This window comes from Equus asinus, chromosome 14 (genome assembly GCF_041296235.1).
Source record: "Equus asinus isolate D_3611 breed Donkey chromosome 14, EquAss-T2T_v2, whole genome shotgun sequence".
In the NCBI taxonomy this organism is placed as follows: Eukaryota; Metazoa; Chordata; class Mammalia; order Perissodactyla; family Equidae; genus Equus; species Equus asinus.
This window is the reverse complement of record NC_091803.1, coordinates 43,856,206-43,879,631: the sequence shown is the minus strand read 5'-3', so window position 1 is coordinate 43,879,631 and position 23,426 is coordinate 43,856,206. Positions and strand designations below refer to the sequence as shown.

The following is a 23,426-nucleotide window of genomic DNA, read 5'->3' as shown; positions in this document are numbered from 1 at the left end:
TAAATACAGCCAGGAAAGAGGCAAGATGGGCAGCGAAATGCTCGTGCAGGAGGTGGCATTTCATCTGAGCCATGAAAAAGGAGAAGGAATCCCAGCATCGAGCAGGGGGAAGAGAATTCTAATCAGAGACCAGCCTGTGCAAAGGCACGGAGGTGGGAAAGATCGTGGCCAGTTGAAAGAAAGGAAAAGATGCCATGGGAAGCTGCAGAAGGAAGGGGCTAATGACACACAAGAAATTAATGAGAGGTTACTGGACCACAGAAGGGAGACCTCTTGGTGCAGAGGAATGGAGGAATGTAAGATCTCTTCTCTGTCCATCTTTCATGCGTATTCTTTAGAAGATACTTTCCCCTTTATGTTTTTTTTTTCCATGTAAATGTGGATACACTAGGTAACCAAAATGGAAACCAAATGACCTTCGGAATGGCTATTTCCCCAGCACAGGTCGAAACCCCTCTGACTAGGTTATCTCCTTTCATCCGTCAGAGGTGGGTGATACCTACTCTACAATGACACTTGCATATAAAGTACACACAACTGGCGTCACTTATTGGTCACTATATTATTTTCCACTTAGTTCAAACAGAGCCTCAGAATCCTTCTCAGCCTACAATGTAGTAGGCTGCCATTTTTGATCATCCAGAGATTAAATTTGTTATCCCTGCTTGTGTTTTCTGCTAGATCTAAGCCATAGAATTTGGAAAAGGAGTTTCTATCCAAGATCTCCCCAATGTATGTCGCTTCTCCCAGGCTGCGCGACTGGGAGGCAGGTGAATGCAAATCGAACGCCTCGGATCTGCTTCCATCTCTGCTGCTCGCTCACTGTGCGGCCTCTCTGAATGTCCTGTCCCCAAAGACTTGCTGCTTCTGAAGCCCAGGGGAGTGCTTTCCGCCACCATCCCAGGGGATGTTTTGATCAGGCAGCCACTTAAGTTTCTACATCCTCATGATTATCGTATCTTGGAAAAGGCTTTAGGAAGAGAATCATAAAACCAGGCATTTCCTAACAGCGGGCTATGGCATGGCTTGCTAAGAATGTGCTCCTAATGCATTTTAATGACATGCTTTATAATATCTTATTAAAGATTGTAAGAGCATCTAATAATCATTTAATAAATATTAATGAAGCATTTACAAATTGCACCTTAATTTACAGCATTGGCGCTCAGATCCTGCCCCGGACATTAACACATGGGGGCATGGAGACTCCGACAGAGACTGCTGTGCAGGGCCCAGCTTTGTGACATTGTGCCAACCTGGTACCATAAGTGATTTTTAAAAATAATAATTCTTGGAGTGCAGTTCAGTGCAATGAAGCTTGATACCCAGAGCAGTTTTAGCAATTATTATTCTGTTTGGGGAACATTAAAACATAATCTACCATGAATTTATAATCCATAACTTCTCTCTCTTTCTTTTTATTAATAATAGGCAATAATTATAGGGTAGGCCCTGGTGCAAAAACCCCACCCTGTAACATCAAGACAGGCAGGAGGCTGATTTCAAGGGGTAACTGGGGGTGTCCATTCTTCTGCCGCCATCTTTGCTTGATTTTCATGAAGGCCTCCTGTTCCTTCCCAGCACTAAGATATGAGCAAAGCAGCCTCGGGCACAAATTCCACGCACCCAGTCCGTCCAATGTTGTTCAGCCTTTTAGGAGTGGATTGGAGATTGAGTTCAGGGCCGCCCTCCGCAATTCTCTCTGGACCCTGCTGGTTTTTAGCCAAGATGGTTTTCATACCGGCTCCAAGTCACAGAAAGCCAAAGCTGAGAGGGCCCTTGGAAATCCCCTTGTCCACCTCCTCACTTTATAGAAGAGGACGCTACGACCCAGAGAGGGGACAGGATATTCAGAGAGGCCACACAGTGAGCGAGCTGCAGAGATGGAACCAGATCCCAGGGCGTTCGATTTGCATCCACCTCCCTCCCAGTCTCGCAGCCTGGGAGAAGCGACATGCGTTGGGGAGATCTTGGATAGATGATGGCGCCGCCTCCTCCTCCTCCTAGAAGGTCCTGGGGAGTGTTTGGCGTCAGGGCCTCATCTCTGCCTCTTGGACGTCCCAGCTGGACGGGAGCCACTAGTGTCCAGGGGCTCCTCCGTACTGAGAGGAGTTGGCCAGCAGATGGCGCTGTAGGGATTCAAACTGGAGCCGCCGCAGAGGCCCGCAACCAGGAGCTGTTTGAAAAAGGAGCTCTGGGTGCGTCCTGCACTGCATGGACCTCTGGACCCCTGGGACCACTGGGACCCCTGTGGGGAGCCCCAGCCTTGCTTGGGAGAGAGAGCCAGGTCTCGGGTGAGCTGGCGCAGGCACCAGCAGGCTGGGCACGCTGGGTCTTGGATCCCACCCTGGACCAAGCTGTGGAAGGAGCAAAGAGAAGGGCCCGCTCTGTGCAGACTGGGTGCTTGCTCGGGGTGGAAGTGTCAGCAAGATGCCCTCTCTCTGTGTTGGGTCTCCCTAAAACCCAACTTCTGGGGATCCCTTTAAGGAATATTAAGACCCTCCTTTCTGGGGAGGCAAAAGCCAGCATTTGTAAGGCTGATGTTTCTCCCTCTTGACTCCGAGATCTGTTCATTGCTGCCAGGCCATGTTTAACGTGTTTTAATTAATAATTTAATTTGTGTGCCCATGACAAAATGGTTTTGCAAAGGAATTTGATTTACTTTTCAAAATTGTGGAATTAATTGAATAAAGGACAGTTTAGGGCAGCACTTGTATTTCTGAATATTTGGACTCTCTTTTCCTGTTCTTTCCTCTTGCCCAAACCCCCCCCCCCCCACATACCTCTCCTCTTCTCTCTCTTTCTCTTTCTCTCTCTCTCTCATACACACACACACACACACACACACGCATCTCACAGCAGCACTGACATAGCTTCTCTCCCTCTCCTTGCAGCTGCGGCATTTCTGCATAGAGGTGCACGGAGGAAGGAAAGTCCTGATCCTCTGGGCAAGGGCAGGCTGACCCATCACACAGAAATCCTCTCCCTGTACCTCTCAGCTGGAGTGGCCCGGTGTGCCTACCAACTCTCTGCTTGCCCCTCCATCCTCAGGCTCCACCTTCCTGTTGCCAGAGGCCACTGTGCCACCTTTAAATCAGGTTTAGAGAAAGTTTACCTGTGGCGCCTGCTATTCCAGACATTAAAATCTGTGTGCTGTGTCTTCTCGTTGCAAGGGAAGAATTCGCACAGAATGGCATGTGCTCTGCCTGGTGATACCGGGGCCAGCCGGGTCAGCGGCTGGGCTTTCTCTGCAGCAGGTATCATCTGCCCTGGGGTCTGAGCCGACTGTCCCCTTGGAGGGAGCAGGGCCAAGGGTCTCGCTGACCTGGCTGAGCTGCAGCCACAGCCCACACACTCCTGTTCTCTCAGGACAGCAGGATGCTTGCTGAGAAAGTCTGATGGTTGCTGGGCACTGCTTCCCCAACTCCTTCTCCGAAACCTTATCTTCTATACCTTAGAATGCTGGAAACAATCTGTCTTTCTTAAAAGACAGAGTGTTTCCTGAAGGCAGGAGCAGTGTCTTATCTAACTCTCTAACACACAGTGGATCCTCATGCACATTTGTTCAATTAATAAACGAGGAAATGAATAGAGAGGATGAATCATCTCTCTGGATGAGTTAATTACATCTATTGCATTTAACAAGCTTTATATAATACTGTCTCTGTGCCAGGAACAGCTCAAAGTGCTTTTTAGATAGAAACTCATATATGCTTAATATAAACTCTATAAGTTAGACACCATTAATAGTCCCTTTTTCTCAGATGGGGTTGCTGAAGTGCAGGCTGGTTAAGTAACTTGCCCAAGGGCAGGCAACCAGTAGGTGGCAGAGTCAGGATTCAAACCCGAGCAGTCTGGCCCCAGAGTTTTTGCTTAAATCTCTGCTCTGTCCTTCATCCTCTGATCCTGAGGCTGATTCTCCTCTGACCAAGGCTGAGGTACTTAGATAAACCCGTACGGGGAACAAACATGCACAGAATTTAATCCGTGAAGCCCACCTTTTAGAATTCAGCTTTCAAAAGTCATGGAAAAGAAGGTTGCCCCGTGGAAGAAGCATACGCAAATTATTTGATTTCTCCAGGACATCGGATAGATTTCCTTTCTTTTCATCTCTGAAACATACAGACCTCATTTTTTGGTGTCGAAGCACAAAAAGAATGGAAGGAAGGAGGGAAAGAAGGAGGGAAGGAAGGAAAGAAGGAAAGAAACAGAGAAAAAGAGAGAGAAAGAAAGAAAATAACCTTTGTTTAATCTCCAGCACAGAAACGGTGTTCGCAGCCCTGAGAAACATGGGTTCTCATTCGCCTGTGGCTTGGCACAGTTTCACTGCCCAGAAGCCTGCCGAAATATTGGAAGTCAAGACTCGGTATAATAATTGGCTTACAGATTTGAAGAAGGATAGACAGACTTTTCCATTTCCAAGATTCATGGGTCCCGCTACCACCAATAGATTTGCTGGCTCTGTGTGTTAAGCCATTTTCTAATCAAATTGGCCCAGAGTCCGCACTCTGACTGGGTGTAAATGGGCTGCTCTAAAACTTCTCTGCCTCAGCTAGGGGCTGAGAGGTGGATGGGGTGAAATTTTTCTCACTGATGCTCAAACATCATAAGCTCTTCGTTCAACCACAATAAGGGGCCTCCATCTTTTAAAAAATTTAACCAAATGTCGTTGTGACTTCTATTTATAAAATGCTCTGAAAGGTTGTTTGTATGCTCTTAAGTGTCTTTGAAGATGTGAACTCATTGTGAGGTACCATAGGACTTGATGTACCTAGAAAATGAAATAGGAATGTGGAGCTTGGTGATGTCAATATGGAACACTTGGAATATCCAAAAGTTTGTGATAAACAAAGAAAGCAACGTGGCAGAAGGCTTATGAGAGAAGGTGCTGGCATCTGTCAGATCTGAGTGTGGATCCCAGCTCTACCCTTTAGCCATATGTTTGTGGGAAAGTTTGTAATCTAAGCCTTGGTTTCCTCATCTACAAGTTTAAATGACCACATCAGTAAGCATACTGTTGGGAAGCCTAATCTCCAAATAAACTTAACTAAGGGTTGCTAGTAAATGTCAAGGTGAAACAGAAAAATCTAAAAACAAGATCTAATCAGAAAAAGCCAGAAAGGGATTGACTGGCTGTTTGGGGCTGATAGGAGAATGTTGATGCATCATGTAGAAGAAATGGAACTCTTCATTAGGTCTTTTATTCTTGTCTGTTCCGTCAAGAAAGATCCTCTTAGTTCAGGATGGAATAAACTTTGGTTGGGGTGATAGAGTCAGTACTGGTCAAACAGTCATAGGAGAGAGCTAGCTCTCAATGAGTGTATTTTTTGGGGACTAATATCCCAAAAAACACAGAATAACTTGGACACAAGATATTAAATATCCCTGTGGCAAAAAGCAGAGGGGTTTGAGATAGGAAATGAGACAATATCAGATATCGCTGCAATTTTCAAAACAAATGGAAATAAGCTGGCGGGCCCTATAAAGCGCAGGCTGACATCTCACAAGTCTTGGACTCAAGTTTGCGGAAGGTTGTGAGAAGCGTGGTTTATGAGTTTATTGAAGAGGAAAGCCTGGTAGCTAGATTTGTATCAATTCGTTTAGGATAACTCTGACCCAGTGCACTCATGTCTTCTCATTGGAATGGTAGGTTTGGAAAATGTGATAGACAGACTGTGTGTGAATTTCAGCAAGACGGTGAACAAGGACACCTTTGTTGGACACATATATGATCCCTTTGGGGCAAGGTGGAAGATGATGGGATGGCTATTCAGAAAATTACGTGGAAAAGTAATGTTGTTGAAAGATTGTTGCTCAAGAGTCATGATGAGTAGATTGGTCCATAATACCTGGTGGTTTGGAATTGAGTGACTCCAGTGGGCTTTGTTCTCAAGTCTGTCCTGGTACCATTTTTCTAAACGTCTGGATAAAGATAGAGAGGGCTGCTCTTTGGTTACGGGCATGGTATGTGTGGAGCACTTCTGGCCATTGAGGTTGTGACTTTCGTGCCCATTGTACAAGTGAGGAAATGAGGCACAGGAAGTGTATCAGTCTTCTGGGGCCGCCACAACAAATGAACACAAACTGGATGGCTTAAAATAGAAATTTATTCTCTCACTGTTCTGGAGACCAGGTGTCTGAAATCAAGGTGTCCTCAGGGCCACATTTCCTCTCAAGGTTCCGGGGGAGGCTGCTTCCTTGCCTCTTCCAGCATCCTTGGCTTGTGGCAGCATCATGGCAATCTCTGCCCCTGTTGTCAGATGGTCTCCTTCCCTGCGTGTCTGTGTCCTTTTTCTTTCTCCTATATGGACACTCATTGGATCCAGGGCCCACCCTAATCTACTATGATTTCATCTCTATCCATACCTTAATTACATCTGCAAAGACCCTATTTCTAAATAAGATCACATTCTGAGGCTCCTGGTGGACATGAATTTGGGAGAACATTATTCAACACACTGCAGAAAGTTAAGGGGCATATTCAAGGTCCAATGATTAAGTGGCAGCTCTAGGATTTGAACTTACCCTGTCTGACTCTAAACCCCACATCTCAGAGGGGAGTTTCCCCTTTGTCTTAGATGAAATGATCAGGATAGGAAAAGGACTCAAATTCTTGTCATTGAGGAAATGTGAATATTTATCCTGGAAAAGAAAATACTCAAGGAAGGGGATTATGAGGATGAAGCAGAGTGGTCCCCCAGAAAGAGAATCCTTTTGGTCTATCTTGTCTGGGGTAGGAGAAGGCAGCTTACATGGTCTACGGTCTTGTCCAGAGCTGTAGCCAAGGAAGCACCATAGATGGCAAAGTGGGTGCAGAGGAAGTGACCAACAGCTGTGCTGCAAGAACATGGCTACAACTTTGGATGCAGAGAGGCAGGAAGACCTAGTGGTTAAGAAAATGGACTCTAACCCTTGCTACCTGGCCTCAAATCCCGGCTCTTCTACTTACTCACTATGTCAGCTTGGGCACGTTGCTCAATCCCTCTGAGCCACAAACTAAGGATAAAAATAATAGCCTCATTGGGCATATAAGATGATGAATTATGATGAGATAATACATATAAAGCCCTTAGTTCAATACATCTCCCAAAATCAGTACTTAATAAATGCTGGTTATCATGATTACTTAAATACTGTACTTCTCTGTGTTCCCAAACAGTATCTCATGTTTTACTCACTGTCCAGAGGCTTGTGTCCCGTCTGGCTGTAGTAGTCCCTGTGCGCCTGCCTGACACCCACGGAACCCCGCCACCTCATCCGTGGTGACCTGTGCTGCATCTCTTCCTCATTAGTGTAATTAGAGAGGCTTTCCTCTCTTCCAGCAGCCCTGCCAGTGGCTGCTAAAGAAGGTTTCAGCCAAGTTGACTGGACGGGCTCCCTCATTATTTAAGCGCTCATTATTGAGGTTAGCATGGCTTCTAGATTTGCTCAAGTCCTAGGAAGGAAACCGATTCTCCTTTGCATGTACTTCAGTCCTCTGGTGGCTGCCAGCAAGTTCTTTCTGGATGACCACAATGCCTCCCCCTCCTTTTCCCCTTAGAATTGGATAGGTTTTACTATTTTTTTTAATCATTTTTTTTTAAAGAAAAAATTAAAACCCACAGTCATGAACAAATTACAAATTGGCCAGCTCCTGTTTGGGAATATATACCCATCTACAGCTTTTGTTAAAATATTAGATCTGCTAGAGGAACATTATTTCTCATCCCCCTCTCCCACCCAGTCTGGCACCAGCTCTCTAAGTCCTTGATGGAATTAGACATGATATTCTCTAATAATTCCAAAGAACAAATTGCTCGTTGTTACGTAGGTCTATCCTTGAATTTCACCTACCATTTTCTTGGTGGTGGTGGATTTTCCTTTCACCTTCTCTGAGGGACCCCAGCTCGGGTCCACTTGATCTGAAAATGCTTTTGATGTCTTCAGTCACATGGCAAAGCCCCTGTACTAAACCTTCTCTGACTTCAGAAGTCTCCAGTTGCTGTGGCTGAGAGCATGCCCCTGCCTGTTGGGAAGAAGGCGCTTCTTGGCTAGTGGCAGAACTACTCTGATAGGGATGATAATATAAGTCAGCAGGAGTAATGTGTAAAGGTGGGAATTCAGTTCAGCAAAAAGAGCAGGAACACCTACTGTGCACAGATTGTACACTGTCCCTGTCTTCAGAAGGTGAGAAAAGGTCCCTGCCCTCTCCATTTGTCCTCCTGGGTGGGGAGAGTGAGGAGTGAGCCTACTCTTGGTGAGAAGCATCCTAAGGGAAGTGGAGTTGGCTGGTTCTGATAACATGGGGACTGTGTTGAACTGAGGGGTTTTTGGGGGGCCATCCTTTCCCTAACTCTTCCCTGGGAACCTGAAAACAATAGGAAATGTGAATTTTCTTTAAGTCAACATGAGGGCACAGGAGATCATAGGAGGTGATATGCTAAGCACCACTGTAGAGATACAGAATGGCTCTGTATGGAAGGACTTAACTTAATTATAGAAAAAAAAAAAAGCAGACAAAGAAAGGAGGTTGGGATGGAGCTTGGGTAGGTATTGAACAATAGGAAGACACTGTGTTACACATTTAATGAATACATTGATTTCTCTCCATTGTATAGATGAAATGGGATGGCTGAGGGGTAGGTAGGAGACACACAATGGATGAGGAAGCTCTGGATTCTGGTGGGTCCTGACTCTGCTTTTTCCTAACTCAGGGTATGCAATTTCACCTCTCTAAACCTCAGTCCTCTCATCTATTAAATGGGGTAATAATAAGGAGAATACCTGACACGCAAGGCAGTAAATATGGGATGAAGAAGGCAGAAAGCTATGTTGTCCCTGGGAAGGACCAGTTGGTGCTGGAGGAGAGGGGTCTGAGGTTGGAAATAACCCATTAGGGATCTGGGGGTGTGGAGAAGAGATGCTGAGCCTCTCCTCCTCTCCTCCACTTCCTTCCTGGGTTCCAGTTAGACTATGACCATCTCCAAGGCACTTCAAAAAGGTGGACCGTAAGAGGGAAGAGTGGATGAGGCTGCCTGGGAGCCCTGTGGCCTCAACTTCTGTGATATCTCTGGAGAAGTCCCCTGGTAGCCTTTTGGTCCCCACCACGTGTGAAGACACAGGAGTGCAGAGATTAGAGGGACCTCCTTATTGGGGGCCAAAAGAGCAGACATGCCTCTAACTGGAGGTGAGGATGCCTGAACTCAGTACTTCTCTAGATTTAATGTGAATATGAATCACTTGGGGTCCTGGAAAGCAAAGATTCTGATTCCATTGCTTTGGGGTGGGGTCTGAGATATTGCATTTCTAAGGAGCTTCCAGCTAATGCCACTGCAGCTGGTCCGTGGACCTCCCTTTGAGTATCAAGGTGCTATAGGACACTCCCAGGGACGACTATACTCAGGATTCTGCACTTGGCCTTTCCCTCCTCACCATGATTGCCCGGTCAACTGTGGAGCTGGCCCATTTATCCTAGTTAAACGCTTCCACCACTTCTTGCGATTATCCCTCATGATACTGATTACATTATACACTCAAATTAAATAAAATGCACCCTATCGAATGCATGGCACACAAAAAGAATATTTATTTGAATATTAAGTACAGATAAGACTTCCCCTGGGATTATTTCAGAGTGCATTTGCAGAATTTAATTGCAAGGTTTTCGCACTCAGGTTCTTTCAGAATGCTACTTATGAAAATATTTTCTTTCCGAAGGTAAAGCTCTGCTCTGTTGGTTTATTATTATTATTATTTTAAATCTGAAGAGCTCTCTGAGCTCAGTCATTACTTCCAGTGTCTAATTAATACTGATGATGACAAAGCAAACAGCCAGATGACCTAGATTTTCCTTTTAAATTGCCTGCAATTTGCATGCACGCCTCCTCATTGTTTCAGAACTTTTGTGAGCCTGACTCTTCCAGTAAAGATTCTTTAAGTTGAGGGTTTTAAGAGCTCATTTTTCATGAAGCGTATGTCTTCCAGCACTCCCTCCATTAAGCTTTCCAGGAAGAGTGTGAACACACACACACACACACACACACTCTCACACAGCAACAATAACAACCACCACCCAGGCAACCCTTTCAGACAACTGAACTGGAAAATTAGAAAATGAATACTCCTCAAGCTTCTCCAGCTACAGGATTGTTCCCATTTCTTAAATGATGACATTTTGTAAAGTCACAGAAATCAGGAATGGAAGAGGCCTCTTACAGCTATGTAAAGATTTCTTTAGATGCAGAAGGCAGCCTGGGGATGTTCACTTGGGCTGCCTTCGACTGCAAAGTCACTTATGTCTCTATTTCCTTGTCTGGAAAATTGGTCCAATGGGACTTGGTTCACCTCGCTTATTTTTTTTTCTTTCTAGTAGTACAGTGGTTGTTACATGATTTATTTCTGTTGACATACTCTACGATCTGGAGATGTGAACTTTTAATCTTGCAGCACAAAACTTCCAGGCGCATCAGCCACTTTTCAAAACCTTGGTTTTCTACCACTGTGGTATTGTCCACTCAACAGCTAAGCACATAGCTGGGCAGGCCCGGCCGTTGTCAACTTATAAAAAGAACAAATAACAACGATAAATAGATTTTGGATTAAATTTGCTTTCTTGCATTGAAAAGGCACTTAGATATTGCTTTCAGTATGGCGGGTGCTCTTTTAATTGCTTTGCAAGTATTAACTTGTTCCAACCTTGTGATGACCCTTTAGGGTGTACAGGCAGGCCCTGGTGAGGAATTTGTCCCAAATCCATAAGCTAATAAGTAGCAGAGTTAAGATTTGAACCTTGGAAGTCTGGCTTTTAGAGCTTGTCCTCTTAACCACTGGTTTTAAGATGCCTCTCGAATGTCTCTCAATTAACATGATCAGGATGACTGCCCAGATAAGGCCGTGGCCTGTGTGTCTCTGCTGAATCGATTTAATTGGGATGCAGATTATAAAATTATCAACTTCTGATAAAATTATCATTAGAGTTTTGCGATGACTAACCACAAAGAAAAAGTCCAGTTAAAACATCTTGACTTGAAAGTCTCTTGAGAATATATATCCCATCTAAGCAGAGATATGCGGGTGGTCTGTAAATCACCCGCCTCTGGATGTAGAGAGGGGGATGATGGGAAAATCTGAGTTGAGATCCCCATGCCGTGTAATCAGAGTTCCCTGGCTATAGGGTAATGATAGTCCCAGGAGATTGGTTCAGGAAAGCATGCCGAGCCCTTTTGGTTCCTCAGGACATTTTGGAGGGTGTTACTCGAATGTTCTTGGACTGAGCAAGGGGTTGAGGTGGAGTTGTGGGGGGGGTTTAATTATAACCCTTGATTATGAAGGAAAGGAATGGTGGTAGTTTCTACATCTGAAACAAATAGAAATCATCTTTGTAATAACCACAATTGTTTTCTCCCTCCTTCCTCTGCCTTGCTTCACAAAATACCTTATTAAATCTGGAGAATAAGAGTGTGCCTGGGGTAATGGTTTATTATCAGGATAAATAATAGGCAATATGTTCTCCTCCACCTTGCAAGTTGTCAGATGCAAAGACGTTTGCTGGTTTCGCTTGTAAAAGTGTGTCCATGTGTCAGAGGAGCCAGCCTCTTCCTGGCCAGGGGCTGCCCTTTCACCAGCCTCGAGCTTGAAATGAATAACTCCAAGAGACTGCACCCTTGCAGGAAGCAGATGGATGTGAGAGGCTGGAGGGCATCCTTGCCAGGTGCTGCTTGTGGCTGCTACCTCTTTCAGTGCTTGGCTGTCTAATTCATCTGCCTGGACAGCTTTGTCCCAGACCCGGGGGACTTGTTCTGTTGCTGATGGGGTATTTAACAAGTGGGTGCATGGCAGAGCAAGCACACAAAGCATTTCCTCCAAAGAAAACAGCTCTTTAAAACCTGTTATATGAGGCTTGCTCAAGTTCCTCGGGCATCCTGACCTCTGACATCCCTTTAATCAAAGAACCAACACTTGAGTCTCCCCAGTGACTTACACCCAGAACAGTGACTCTTGACATAAGTACCAATGTCATCAAATGACACGGTTTTACAAGGAGCAGCGGGAGAAGAAGCGCTCACCAAATGTTGTGTGGGGCCTGGCATATACCAAACCATAGGTCATTCAAGTGCTAAATTATTTTGAGATTTCAGGACATGCTCACCAAATTATCCCAAGCATTGTTAGTCATCCGTTAAATATGTTAGAGCTTTCATTCTTTGGGTTTATCTGTTCAAGTTTACATTTAACAGCAAACCCATTATTTTTTTTTCCAACTGGTACTTAGTCTTGCCAAGCTCTTTCCTCCTGTCCCCTGCCCCCAACGTCTCTCCTCCAAAGCTGGCACCTTTACCAAATCAGACAAGATTTAAGTAGGAGATTCTGGTTCTCCTCAAGGTTAAAATGAAATTGTCGGGGGCGAGGTGAGTGGGTTCCCCAAGTAGTTTTCTCAAATGCATTTTCTTCATATACACAACATGAGCCAGAATCGAGTTAATTAATCGTGGCTGACTTGACTCATTGTTGTGACTTTTTGATTTCATTTTTTTCAACTGATTGTGGCTCACTTCCGTTCCTGAATCCTGAGCACTTTCTACTTTCACACACGTTTTTTTTCCTCTCTTATACCGAAAAGAAACAACAGCCACAACAAGTGATGGCATCTACATGTGCTTAGCTGACATAAACTATCCTGTTTTCTTGGAATCAGAAGAGACACTTCATTGTAGGATACATTTGGAAGAAACAATGGGCTTTAGTATAACCACATTTATAGCTGCCATTAATTAAGCACCTACTATGTGCCAGGCCAGGCTTGGGTCTGATGCTCTACATACAGTTTCTCATTTAAGCACTACAATAACCCAATAACACAGCTTTTTAAGTTGCATTATTATGACTGCTGTCCATTTGAATTTACAAAAGCAGTGCATGATCATTGCAAGAAGTTGAAATCATATAATGGAACTCAAGATCAAAAATGAGAAGCAGCCTCAAGGCTCCCTCATCCTCATTATTAGTCTCATTCCCAGGACATAAATTTTGTGTTTTTGTTTGCAGTTTGGTTTTCATCATTCCAGACTTTTCCTATATATAAGTGGATATATCTATGTATGTATCTGGACAGGTTTTTAAACAAAACTTGGATCGTATTTTAAAAATTGGTTCAACTTGCTTTGTTTTATTCATTGTATCATGGACACCCTTCCATATCAGTACATTTCTAATGAATTCATAGTATCCCATAGTATAGATCAAAGGTTGGCAAATTATGGCCACAAGCTAAACCCAACCCATCACTTGTTTCTATAAGGTTTTATTGAAACACGGCCACAGCCATTTGTTCACACATTGTTTATGGAGGCTTTCTGGCCACAATGGCAGGGTTGAGTAGCTGTAGCAGAAAGAGAGACCCTGTGGTCCCCTAAGGCAAAAATATTTTCTATTTGGCTTTTTATAGAAAACGTTTCCCCACCCTTGTTATAGATGAACCACGATGTATTTAACCATTTTAGTACTGACAGACATGGATATTCTTCCAAGTTCCAGGTCTGTGCTAGGAGAAGCACTGTCTTTCCTTCCCCATTTGTCCTTGCATTCTGTTAAAGTGTCTCCTTAGCATAACATCCTCAAGGTCCATCCATGTTGTCCCAAGTGGCACAATTTTGTCTTTTTTATGGCTGAGTAGTATTCCATTGTGTATATATACCACATCTTCTTTATCCATTTGTCTATTGCTGGGCACTTGGGCTGCTTCCAAACCTTGGCTATTGTGAATAATGCTGCAATGAACATAGGGGTGCATAAATCTTTTTGAATTAGTGTTTTCATATTCTTTGGCTAAATTTCCAGTAGTCAAATAGCTGGATCACATGGTATTTCTATTTTTAATTTTTTGAGAAGTCTCCATACTGTTTTCCATAGTGCCTGTACCAGTTTGCATTCCCACCAGCAGTGTATGAGAGCTGAAATATAATAATGTACGCCTGAAATTTAGACAATGTTACAAGCCAATATAACCTCAATAAAATAATTAAAAAGCAAATGAACAAAAAAAGAGGCTCCCAGCAGAGGAACTGTTGAATGAAAGGAATTGTACATTCTATGTTGTGGCGGCTGCCAACTGCCTTCTAACTGGTGGTACCAATTTGCACTCTTATCCACAGGGTTTAGGAGTGCCTACTTATCCATCCATCTCAAAAGGATAACATCAAACCTTCCAAAATTTCAAGGCAGCTATTGCCTTCACATTTTTTTTTTAAGAAAAGGAATCTGAGACTCCAAATGTGTCATCACTTCAGCCAAACTCACACGGCCTATGGGGAGCAAAGCCAGGATTTAAACCCGAATCATTTGCTTTAGTGCACCTTCTGAAAACCTCTCTGGCTCTCACATTAAGTTTTATAGCAATTTCTAGTATTTTTTGAATTATTTACATGTCCCACATGCTTTGCTTATTATGTTACATGGATTATCTTCTTTTGTGCTCACAACAAAATTAGACACTAGGTAGGTACCATGTTATCACCATTATACGGATGGGGAAATTGAGAGCAAAGAGATTACACAATGTGGCCAGTTGTTTCATAAATGATACACCATGATTGGACTCAGGCAGTCTGATTCCTGAGCATCCAGTCTTCACTGGGGAGAACACTGGGCCTGCAAAAGTACCCAATGGGTTGTTATCAGAGAAATCTAATTTGACAGAAATTATTTCAGTCCCAACCCAGTCTAAACTGCCAAAAGCAAAGTGTGCAGATCTATATATTTATGGAGCCAGACAACACAATCATTACATGATTTGTTGGAGAGAATCACAAACCTGGAAACAGTATCATGTCAGGACAGAGCAGCAAAAGAGCACCCGCAAAGGACAAACGAGGTGCAGACTGGGAGTGGGTTAAAAATGTGGGTATCTGCGGTTTTGGTTGATTTCTTCGACATTGGGAGCTGTGTACTACAGTGATTCAGAGAGGGACTTGAGTCAAGAGTTTGGATGGCAGTTCGCACTCCAATACTTCCAAGCTTTGTGACTTCAGGAAGTCATTCAGCCTCTCTGTGCCTCAGTTTCCCCATCTGTGAAACAGAGCTAAGAATACTGCCTACTGATGAAGTGGTGGGCATTAACTGAGGTCTTCCTAAAAAGTGTGTAGCACATTTTCTGGCCAATGTAAACATCTGACAAATTTTAACCATTGTTAATGTAAAATTTATATCACTAAAAAAGTGATTAAAATAATTATTTTGCTGGCAGCATAGTTTAAAATGAGCAAAACATAAAGGTTTTGCAATATTAATATATTTTCCCTTGCTCCCCAACCCAAATCCAGTGTTCTCCCTTACTCTGTCCTAACTTTGACTGTGCTGTTGGCAATATCATCTTCCTGGATCCTTGGGTGGGTCAGCCCACCTGACTCTTATGCACACAGTAAGGGTCAGATCAAGGGCTCCGTTTCCTGAAACACTTGACTGATACCTCCCTCCCCTATTTTCCCCACACAACAGACTGGGTTAGCGCCTCTCCTTTGGGTGCCTGTGGTATCTTACGTTTTCCCTTTCTATCACACATATGACCCTGCATTACAATCTTTATCTTACTCATTTTTCTTCCCCTCTCTGAACTTTTTTTTAGGAAATGTATTATGTATCATCTATATCTGCAGCCCCTTCTATGAGCACAGTGCTAATCAGATAGTGGTACTCAGAGTATGGCTGCTAAATTATATAATAATCCTGAAATGCATTGAGGATTGGGCAAACTGTTGCACTCACCTTATGTGCTTTGTGGCATGAGTTTATAGGAGAATGACATCTTGTTTTCAGAAGAATTTATGATTCTGAAAACAGAGAAGTTGTGCAACGTACACCACTACCAATTGATTTGATTTATTGAGTTCTATGTTGCTAGACTTCTTTGGTAATTTTCTTCTGAATAATTCATAAATGTCCTGAAAACTGGAGTTTCCAACATTATATTATTACAAACAAGAAAACATGAATATCTATTTATCCATTTATTTATTGTGTGTCTTCTTATTTCTTTTGATGCCTGCTGTTCCCAATTCAAGTTAATCTGTCACCAGTTTCCTCTCGCACTTGACTCCTCCGCCATATTGAATTACTTTCACTTCCATAATCTTGCTGGGATTTTCACACATTCCCCCCTCTCCTTGAAATAATTTTTTTTCATTATTTATCTGGATATACTTTCTAAAAAACAAAACAATCTAACAAAAAACACTATCAATCTTTTCAACTCTCTAAGACAAAGTCGATATTCCTCCTGTGTGCTGTCAGCACATCTTATACTTTCACGGTAGCAAGTGGTCTTTGTAGTGTAACTATCAATTTACTCATCTTTTTCCCCACTTAGACAATGAGCTCCAGAAGTCTTCTTTACTGTTGTATCCCCAGTGCCTTGAACAGTGTCTGACATACAGAAGCTGCTTGATATATATATTTGTTGTTGAAAACCTGGAAGAATGAATTGATGGACAAATAAATTCATTCCAGACATTGTCCTAGTCTCAAAAATAAGAAAAAAACCTCAGTAAGACTCAGTCTTTGTCCTTGCATATCCAGTGTGATGTGTGAGAGGGAAAATCAGACTGACAATAGGGTCAGGATAAAGCAGGAAGAACTGAGAAGAGAGAGCTCAAGTCAGGAGAAGATGAAAAAGGCTGAGTCTGAGAAAGATTCTTTGGCCCTGTTGGCCAGATGAAGACAGGACATGGGGGAAGACGAATCCCTGCTATTAAACATCCTGTTCACCAGGAGAGCAAAGGGTCTCATGCTGAAGTTTATTGCTTCAATTGCTAACCTTTCATAAGTGCTTACTTGGCAGCCCTATCGAGATTCTCTGGAAGCATCTTAAAGGGGCAGCACCAGACCTCCCACTTTCCCTTTTTTCATTTAGGCTATAAAATATATTAGTTTAGTGCATTACTGCCGTGGGAGAAAAAAAAGTATATCACATGTTAGTTTCCAAACGAAATGAAATTTAGCAAAGTGTACATTTAAGACATTTTTCAAGGCTGACTTTTAAAGAGTACACCGGACGGGTCTTTCTTCAGAGCAGAAGATAAAGAGTTACAGGTGCCTGTTTTCCTCTGAACCTCTCCCATAATGGTTATGGGGAAAAATTTTAAGAGCCTCATTAGGTCTAGCAATAACTTAGTGAGCCTTCAGAGCAGCATGACACCCTGTTTGCAGTGTTGTGTGATAGACACAGCTGCAAAAGAAACACAAACTCCTGAGGGTACTTGGCTATCTTGAAATAACTGGCTCTTTGCACTTGATCCCTAGTTGAAGAAGAAAAAGTTGTCAGCCACCCTATTTCCAAGATGTGGCCATTAGTGAGTTGATGTCCAATCAAAGACGTAATGGCAGATGTAGACTTTATTAGACAGCAGGTAGAGTGTGGTGGTGATGACATCCAATTCACAAAAAAACTTATGGGATTGGACAGGAACATGGCCCCAGAGGAAAAGTAGGATATTTTTCTTAGAATATGGGCAAAACACTGCAGGGTGATGTGCGAGAAAATTTCAACAAATAATAAAAAATTCAAAACAAAACCTCCCACAAAACCCACTACAGAGATTACTCAAAATGTCCTTTTTTATCATCACCAAATCGCATTTTCCTTAATCAGCTTCATTGGGAAGACAACATAGCTATTTTCATGGCTACTGTTGAATTTTGCATTTGATATACTTTGTATTAGGAACGTTATAAGATGGTTTCACTTCAAATTGTTTAGATCAGTAGGCTTCTTGTTTCTTTCAATGCTATCATTGTGCTTCCGTGAGTCTGACAATCCCTTGTGATTTTTGAAGATGGATGTTAAAAACATTAATCTTATTGAGGCTGGCCCCGTGGTTGAGTTCGTGCGCTCCTCTGCAGGTGGCCCAGTGTTTCGTTGGTTCGAATCCTGGGCGCGGACATGGCACTGCTCATCAGGCCATACTGAGGCAGCATCCCACATGCCACATCTAGAGGGACTCACAAGTAAAATATACAACTATGTACCGGGGGGCTTTGGGGAGAAAAAGGAAAAAAATAAAATCTTAAAAAAAAAATGTTGAAATAGGTCTCAGAACCACCCTTTATAAAAAATCATTAATCTTATTATTAGATAAAGCATTTTATTTAATTAATGAAAATGAAAGCTATCCCTATTACAATAACATTTTTAAAAACACCTCCTATATTTCTGCAAGGCACCAATATTAAAATATTTTCTGATTATAAATGCCCTCCATGACATAAAGGATAATTTGAAAACTACAGAAAAACATTAAGAAAAAAGTAATTGCCGTCACTCTTTAATTGCATCTCCCATTTAGTTTTGTGTTTCATATTTAGATAGGTGGTCCATTTTGAATAAAGCGTGAGGTTTAGGTCAAAGTATATATGCATTTTTTTCTGCATACAGACCTCCTATTATTCTAACATCATGTGTTTTTGGGTATATCACTTTTCGTAATTTTTTTTAAGGTGGTTAGCCTAGGGATTGCAATACACACACTTAACTTCTCTCAGTGTACACAGAATCAATATTTTACCATTTCCGTTGGAATGTAGAAACTTTATTGCCATGTATATCCCTCATCCTCCTCTCTTTCTATTGCGTTTATCTTCTGTATTGCATAGTCATACATTGAAAACCTTGTCAGACAATTTTGTGACTTTTTTTTTTGCTTACGCTCATTAAATGTATTTGAAAGAACTCAAGAGGAGTAGACCAGTCTATTATATTTATATTTACTCATATATTCACCATTTCTTTTGCTCGCCCTAAAGTCTTAGTGTTCCAAGTTTCCTTCTGGTATTATATTACCTTTGTCTGGAGAACTTCCTGTAGCAGTTCTTTTAGAACAGGTCTGTTGGCAATCAATTTTCTTAGTTTCCTTAATATTTCACCTTCATTTCTAAAGGACATTTTCATTGGATTTAGAATTCTAGATTGACACTCCTTTTCTTTCAGCGCTTAAAGAATCATGTGCCACCTTCTTCTGGCCTCCCTGGTTTTTGTTTGTTTAAATGAGAAATATACAGTTATTTGAATTACTACTCCCTTGCAAATATTGCATCATTTGCTTCTGGCTATTTTCAAAGTTAAAAATTTTTTTTTCCGGTTTCAGTAATTTGATTAGATCTGTATGTGAATTTCTTTGGGTTTACCTCTTTAGGGTTTGCTGAGCTTCTTGAATTTGTGGGTTTATGTTGTTTGCCAAATGTGGGGAGTTTTCAGCTGCTATTTCTTCAAATAATTTTTTTGCAGCGAACTCCATCTTCATTCTAGAATTTCAGTGACATAAATGTTATATCTTTTGCTATTATTCTACAAGTCTCTGAGTTTCTTCTTTTTTAAAAATCTTCATTCTCCGTTTGAACTCATTTAGTAAGTTTATTTTTTAAATTTAGGTTATTATTTTTACAGTTCAAAATTTCCATTTGGTTCTTCTCTATATCTTCTATTTCTTTGCCAACACTGTGTATTTTTTCATTTGTTTTAACTCTGTTTTCCCTTACTTCTTGGAGCATTTTTGTAATAGCTGCTTAAAATCTTCATTTGATAATTTCAGCATCTGTCTCATCTCAGTGCTGGTGTCTGTGACTGTCTTTTCCCCTGTGAGTTTAACTTTTCCTGTTTCTTTGTGTGCTGAGTAATTTTGGTTGTATTCCTGGGTATGTTGAATATTATCTTATGAGACTCTGGGTCTTGTTTAAGTCCTGTGAAAGTTGTTATATTTGTTTTAGCAGGCAATCAATCCAGTTGGATGCAGGCAGAAAGTTCCTAGCTTCATTCTGTAGATTTTGTTTCCAATATCAGTTCTTCTTGTCAAAGCCTTTGCACTAATAGTTGGATCTGTCCCATGTACGCACATCCCAGTGGACAGTCTGAGACCTGAGCAGTGGTCTATCCAGTCAGTTCTCAAAGTCTATGGTATCCATTTAGGGTCACATGCACACACATGAGGCTCAAGGGTGAGTGCGGAGTTCATAAAAGTACCACATGGGGTCATTTTCCCAAACTGTTTCCTTTCCAGGATCCTCAAGATATTTTTGGTTTCCTAGGGCTCTATGTTTTTGTCCTTCAGCCAGAAAGCTGGTGCATTTTTACTCTGTTCATGTGCTTCTGCTACTGAGCCTGCATTTGGGGCCAAGTGGCAAGAGGACAGAGGGAGAAAAATCAACAAGGGTTTGCCCTACCTTCTGGGACCACGGCTTCTCAGATCATAGAAGAGGGTTCCCTCCCTCAGAATGTTGGGCATCTCTCCCTCTCTGTATGTGGATGCTTAGTTCTGGGCTCTAGGCTGCCTTGAATCCATGCCAGGGGATGCTGGTGAGTGGAAGGAGGGGAACGCTGCACTTGTCCGTTAATACTTTGTATTCTGGTCTTCTTCCCCACTCCACCTGCTACTATTTACTCTTCAGAGACCTCAAAGAGTGGCTTCATGCATTCTATACAGATTTTATAGTTTCACTGAGTGGGGGAGACAGGGGGAAGTGTGCTTACTCCATCTTACCCAGAACCAGAACCATGTCACCCACTTCATTTGTTTCATTGTGGGAAAATACACATAAAATAAAACTTACCATTTTAGCCACTTCAAAGTGAACAATTTATGGGTATTAAATACATTCAAAATATTGTGCAGCCATTGCTATCTTGTTTGAGAACCTTTTCATCAGCCCAAATGGAAAATCTAAACCCGTGAAGGGGTCACTCTCCATTTCTCTTCCCCAAATCCCCTGGCAACCACCACCCCACTTTCTGTCTCTATGGAATTGCCACACTTCATTTTATAACTGTTTGAAGAGATATAATTTACACATCATAGAGTCACCTATTTCAAGTGTATAATATTGTGTGTATGTTGTTGTGGGCTTTTTTTGTGTGTGTATTTTTACAGCATTGTACCCATTTCCTTTTTAATATTTTGGAATATTTCCTCCTAGTCATTTCCTCTTTCCTTTCTTTTATCTTTCTTCCTTTTCTTTAACGATCTGTTTCACTTTATTTTTAACACAAAATGGGAATCATAACATTGGTGCACTTCTGTAGCTTCTTCTCTTAAAAACTAAATGGTGGCTGTTGGGCATTTCCCATATCTCTGTTTTTCGAGACGATGATTCTAAATATTGCATGTTGTGCCATCATACCAGTGTACTGTAATTTATTTTTAATTTTCCCATTACACATCATAATATTTACAATATTTTTCTTTCATAAATAATGCTGAAGCTAATTGACATGTAAATAAACATTTGTGTGTATCTCCACTTATTTTCTTAAGAGCTGTTCTTAAGAGGTGATATTTCTGGATTAAAAGGCCTAGCAAAGCAGCGATTTATAGATTTTGGGCTCCGGCATATCCAAAATAAAGATTCCTGTTTTGTTTTTGTTTTAGAGAAAGTAAAAAGAAACTTTCAATACAAAATACATAAAATATACATCAAAAGTCAGTTCTTAAATCTTCTTATCCTTTAGCAAAAGTTTCAAAAACTTGCAATATACTGTCAGGGGTTGCTCCATTGGTTAAAAAAATACTGGAAACACACAGAATAAATTGTGAATGCAGGCTTAGATTCTATCTCAGCTTAGCTGTTTGAGTTGAAGGTCGACTCAGCCGGTCCCCGCAGAGGTAGAATGTCCCTATGTCCTAGTTTGCCATGTCAGCCCCACTTCACATCTGCTGTTCCTGCCATAATCTTTAATACCACCCCACGCACTTCTTTAACTCACAGATATTTTTCCTGCCTGGAAAATAAATTTTATGGTCACTCCAAAGAAGCTTCCTTGATTTTAAGAAGCACATTTTGGTAGGCCAAGGATACTTGAGCTTATGGCAGTTATCACACATTGATCAGCATTTCTTTCTCTGATATAAACATTGATCTCAGAATTGTCCCTAACACAGTCCTATGGGGACTTATTCCCATGTGGTTAGAAGTGGACCACAAAGATGTAACCCATTTGCCAAGGCATGCAGGTGACACTATTGGCCCTTAACATCAGAGGAGACACTGTGTGATGTCCAGTGCCCATCCCCAACCATCTTGAGTGGGCCTTTGGGAAAGAACGCCTGCACCTGTTAGGTAGGGCAAGAGGGATTTTCATGCCAAAGTGGCAACCTTCACCCTGGACAGATCTTGCCTCCTGCGCCCTCTACTGCACGTCTCTCCTCATCCCTTCAAGACTGTGGCTCATCCTAGTTGTGTTTCTGCCTCACACAGTTGAAACTCGAAGTGAAGCTTAGGCTCTTTAGACCTAAATGAAAATTAAATACAAAAATACAATTAATTAATTCTGTGTCTGCTTTGAACCAAGTGATTAGAAGTAACTTTCCGTTTTCTTTCATGTTATTTTTATGCAGAAACTTCTGATTTTCCCCCTCTTTGTCTTTTCTTTGTAGGTTTCAAGACAACAGATGAATTGTGAAAGAGAGCAGCTAAGGGTAGGTGCACCTGCTTGTAAAATGCTTCCTGGTTTTCATTTCTGTGTGATAAGCAAAAATTTCCTTGTCTCTCCCAAGACACAAGGTTCTAAATAGCGGGCTTCATCCTAAGACTGGTAGGGTTGAAAATATTTATCCCAGCTAATTTAGTATTGATTGAGCTGGTAAATACAGTATATCTTCTTTTGAAGTGCCATTATAGTAGATATGGATTTTTTGATTTAGATTCAGCAATAAATACTTCTCTTCTGGAATTTGTTTGACATCGTTGTACTCTTTTTATGTACAACACGAGGTCTAAGTAATAACAAAGGTCAAAAGGATATCTTGCTGCCTTCTTAATGTGAACACCAGGCTGTTTGCTGAGTGGCAAAATGCTCTCTTGCTGTTAACTGGGGTGGGTGAGCCACTAATATGTCAAGGGCATTTTCTAGGAGAATTTAAGTCCTCCATAGACTTTTTAGTTTTAGTGGCATTTGTGTACCTTGGAAAAGAATTTAAACCTCATACGCTATTTACCTTCTTTAAAATGAAACTCTCAACCTTCAAGTTCTTTAGATATAAAAAGTGTCCCCTTGATCAAGAGAGAACAGTTTGCTTATAAATGGAGCTTGGTGGCATTGTTCTGCTTTCATGGTGTCATGGTTGATCTCCTTCTTGGCATGAGTATGGTATTTTAAGAAATATCAGCATTGTCTCCACCTCATTTGTATTTTTTTTTGATTTGTTCATGATTTGGACGGATGAGTTTGAAGTCATAACTGGCCTATCTTTAATGTCACTGATGAAAGTTGACAATTTTTACAGGGCAATGTGCCTTATGATCATGTTTCCACATTATGAGAAAAACTAGAGGAATCTTCTGCTTTTAAAATCACAGCAGTAAAGGGCCAGCCCAGTGGCACAGCGGTTAAGTTTGCATGTTCTGCTTCAGCAGCCCGGGGTTCACTGGTTCAGATCCCCGGTGTGGACATGGTACCACTTGGCAAGCCA

The 23,426-nt window shown here is 41.8% G+C and overlaps 1 protein-coding gene across 32 annotated transcripts in view; it reads left to right on the top strand.

The window, feature by feature from the left end:
* The window catches only part of RBFOX1 (RNA binding fox-1 homolog 1), a 1,969,097-nt gene that overhangs the window by 1,371,741 nt on the left and 573,930 nt on the right, over positions 1–23,426 (top strand). For all 32 annotated transcript variants that reach the window (XR_011494338.1, XR_011494337.1, XM_070484972.1 and 29 more), the window contains one exon: positions 22,392–22,433. Coding sequence is in view for 30 of the 32 variants with exons in the window: in XM_070484972.1 (XP_070341073.1) it covers positions 22,392–22,433 (42 nt within the window). In the remaining 2 variants the exon portion in view is untranslated. The remainder of the gene's footprint in view (positions 1–22,391; positions 22,434–23,426) is intronic.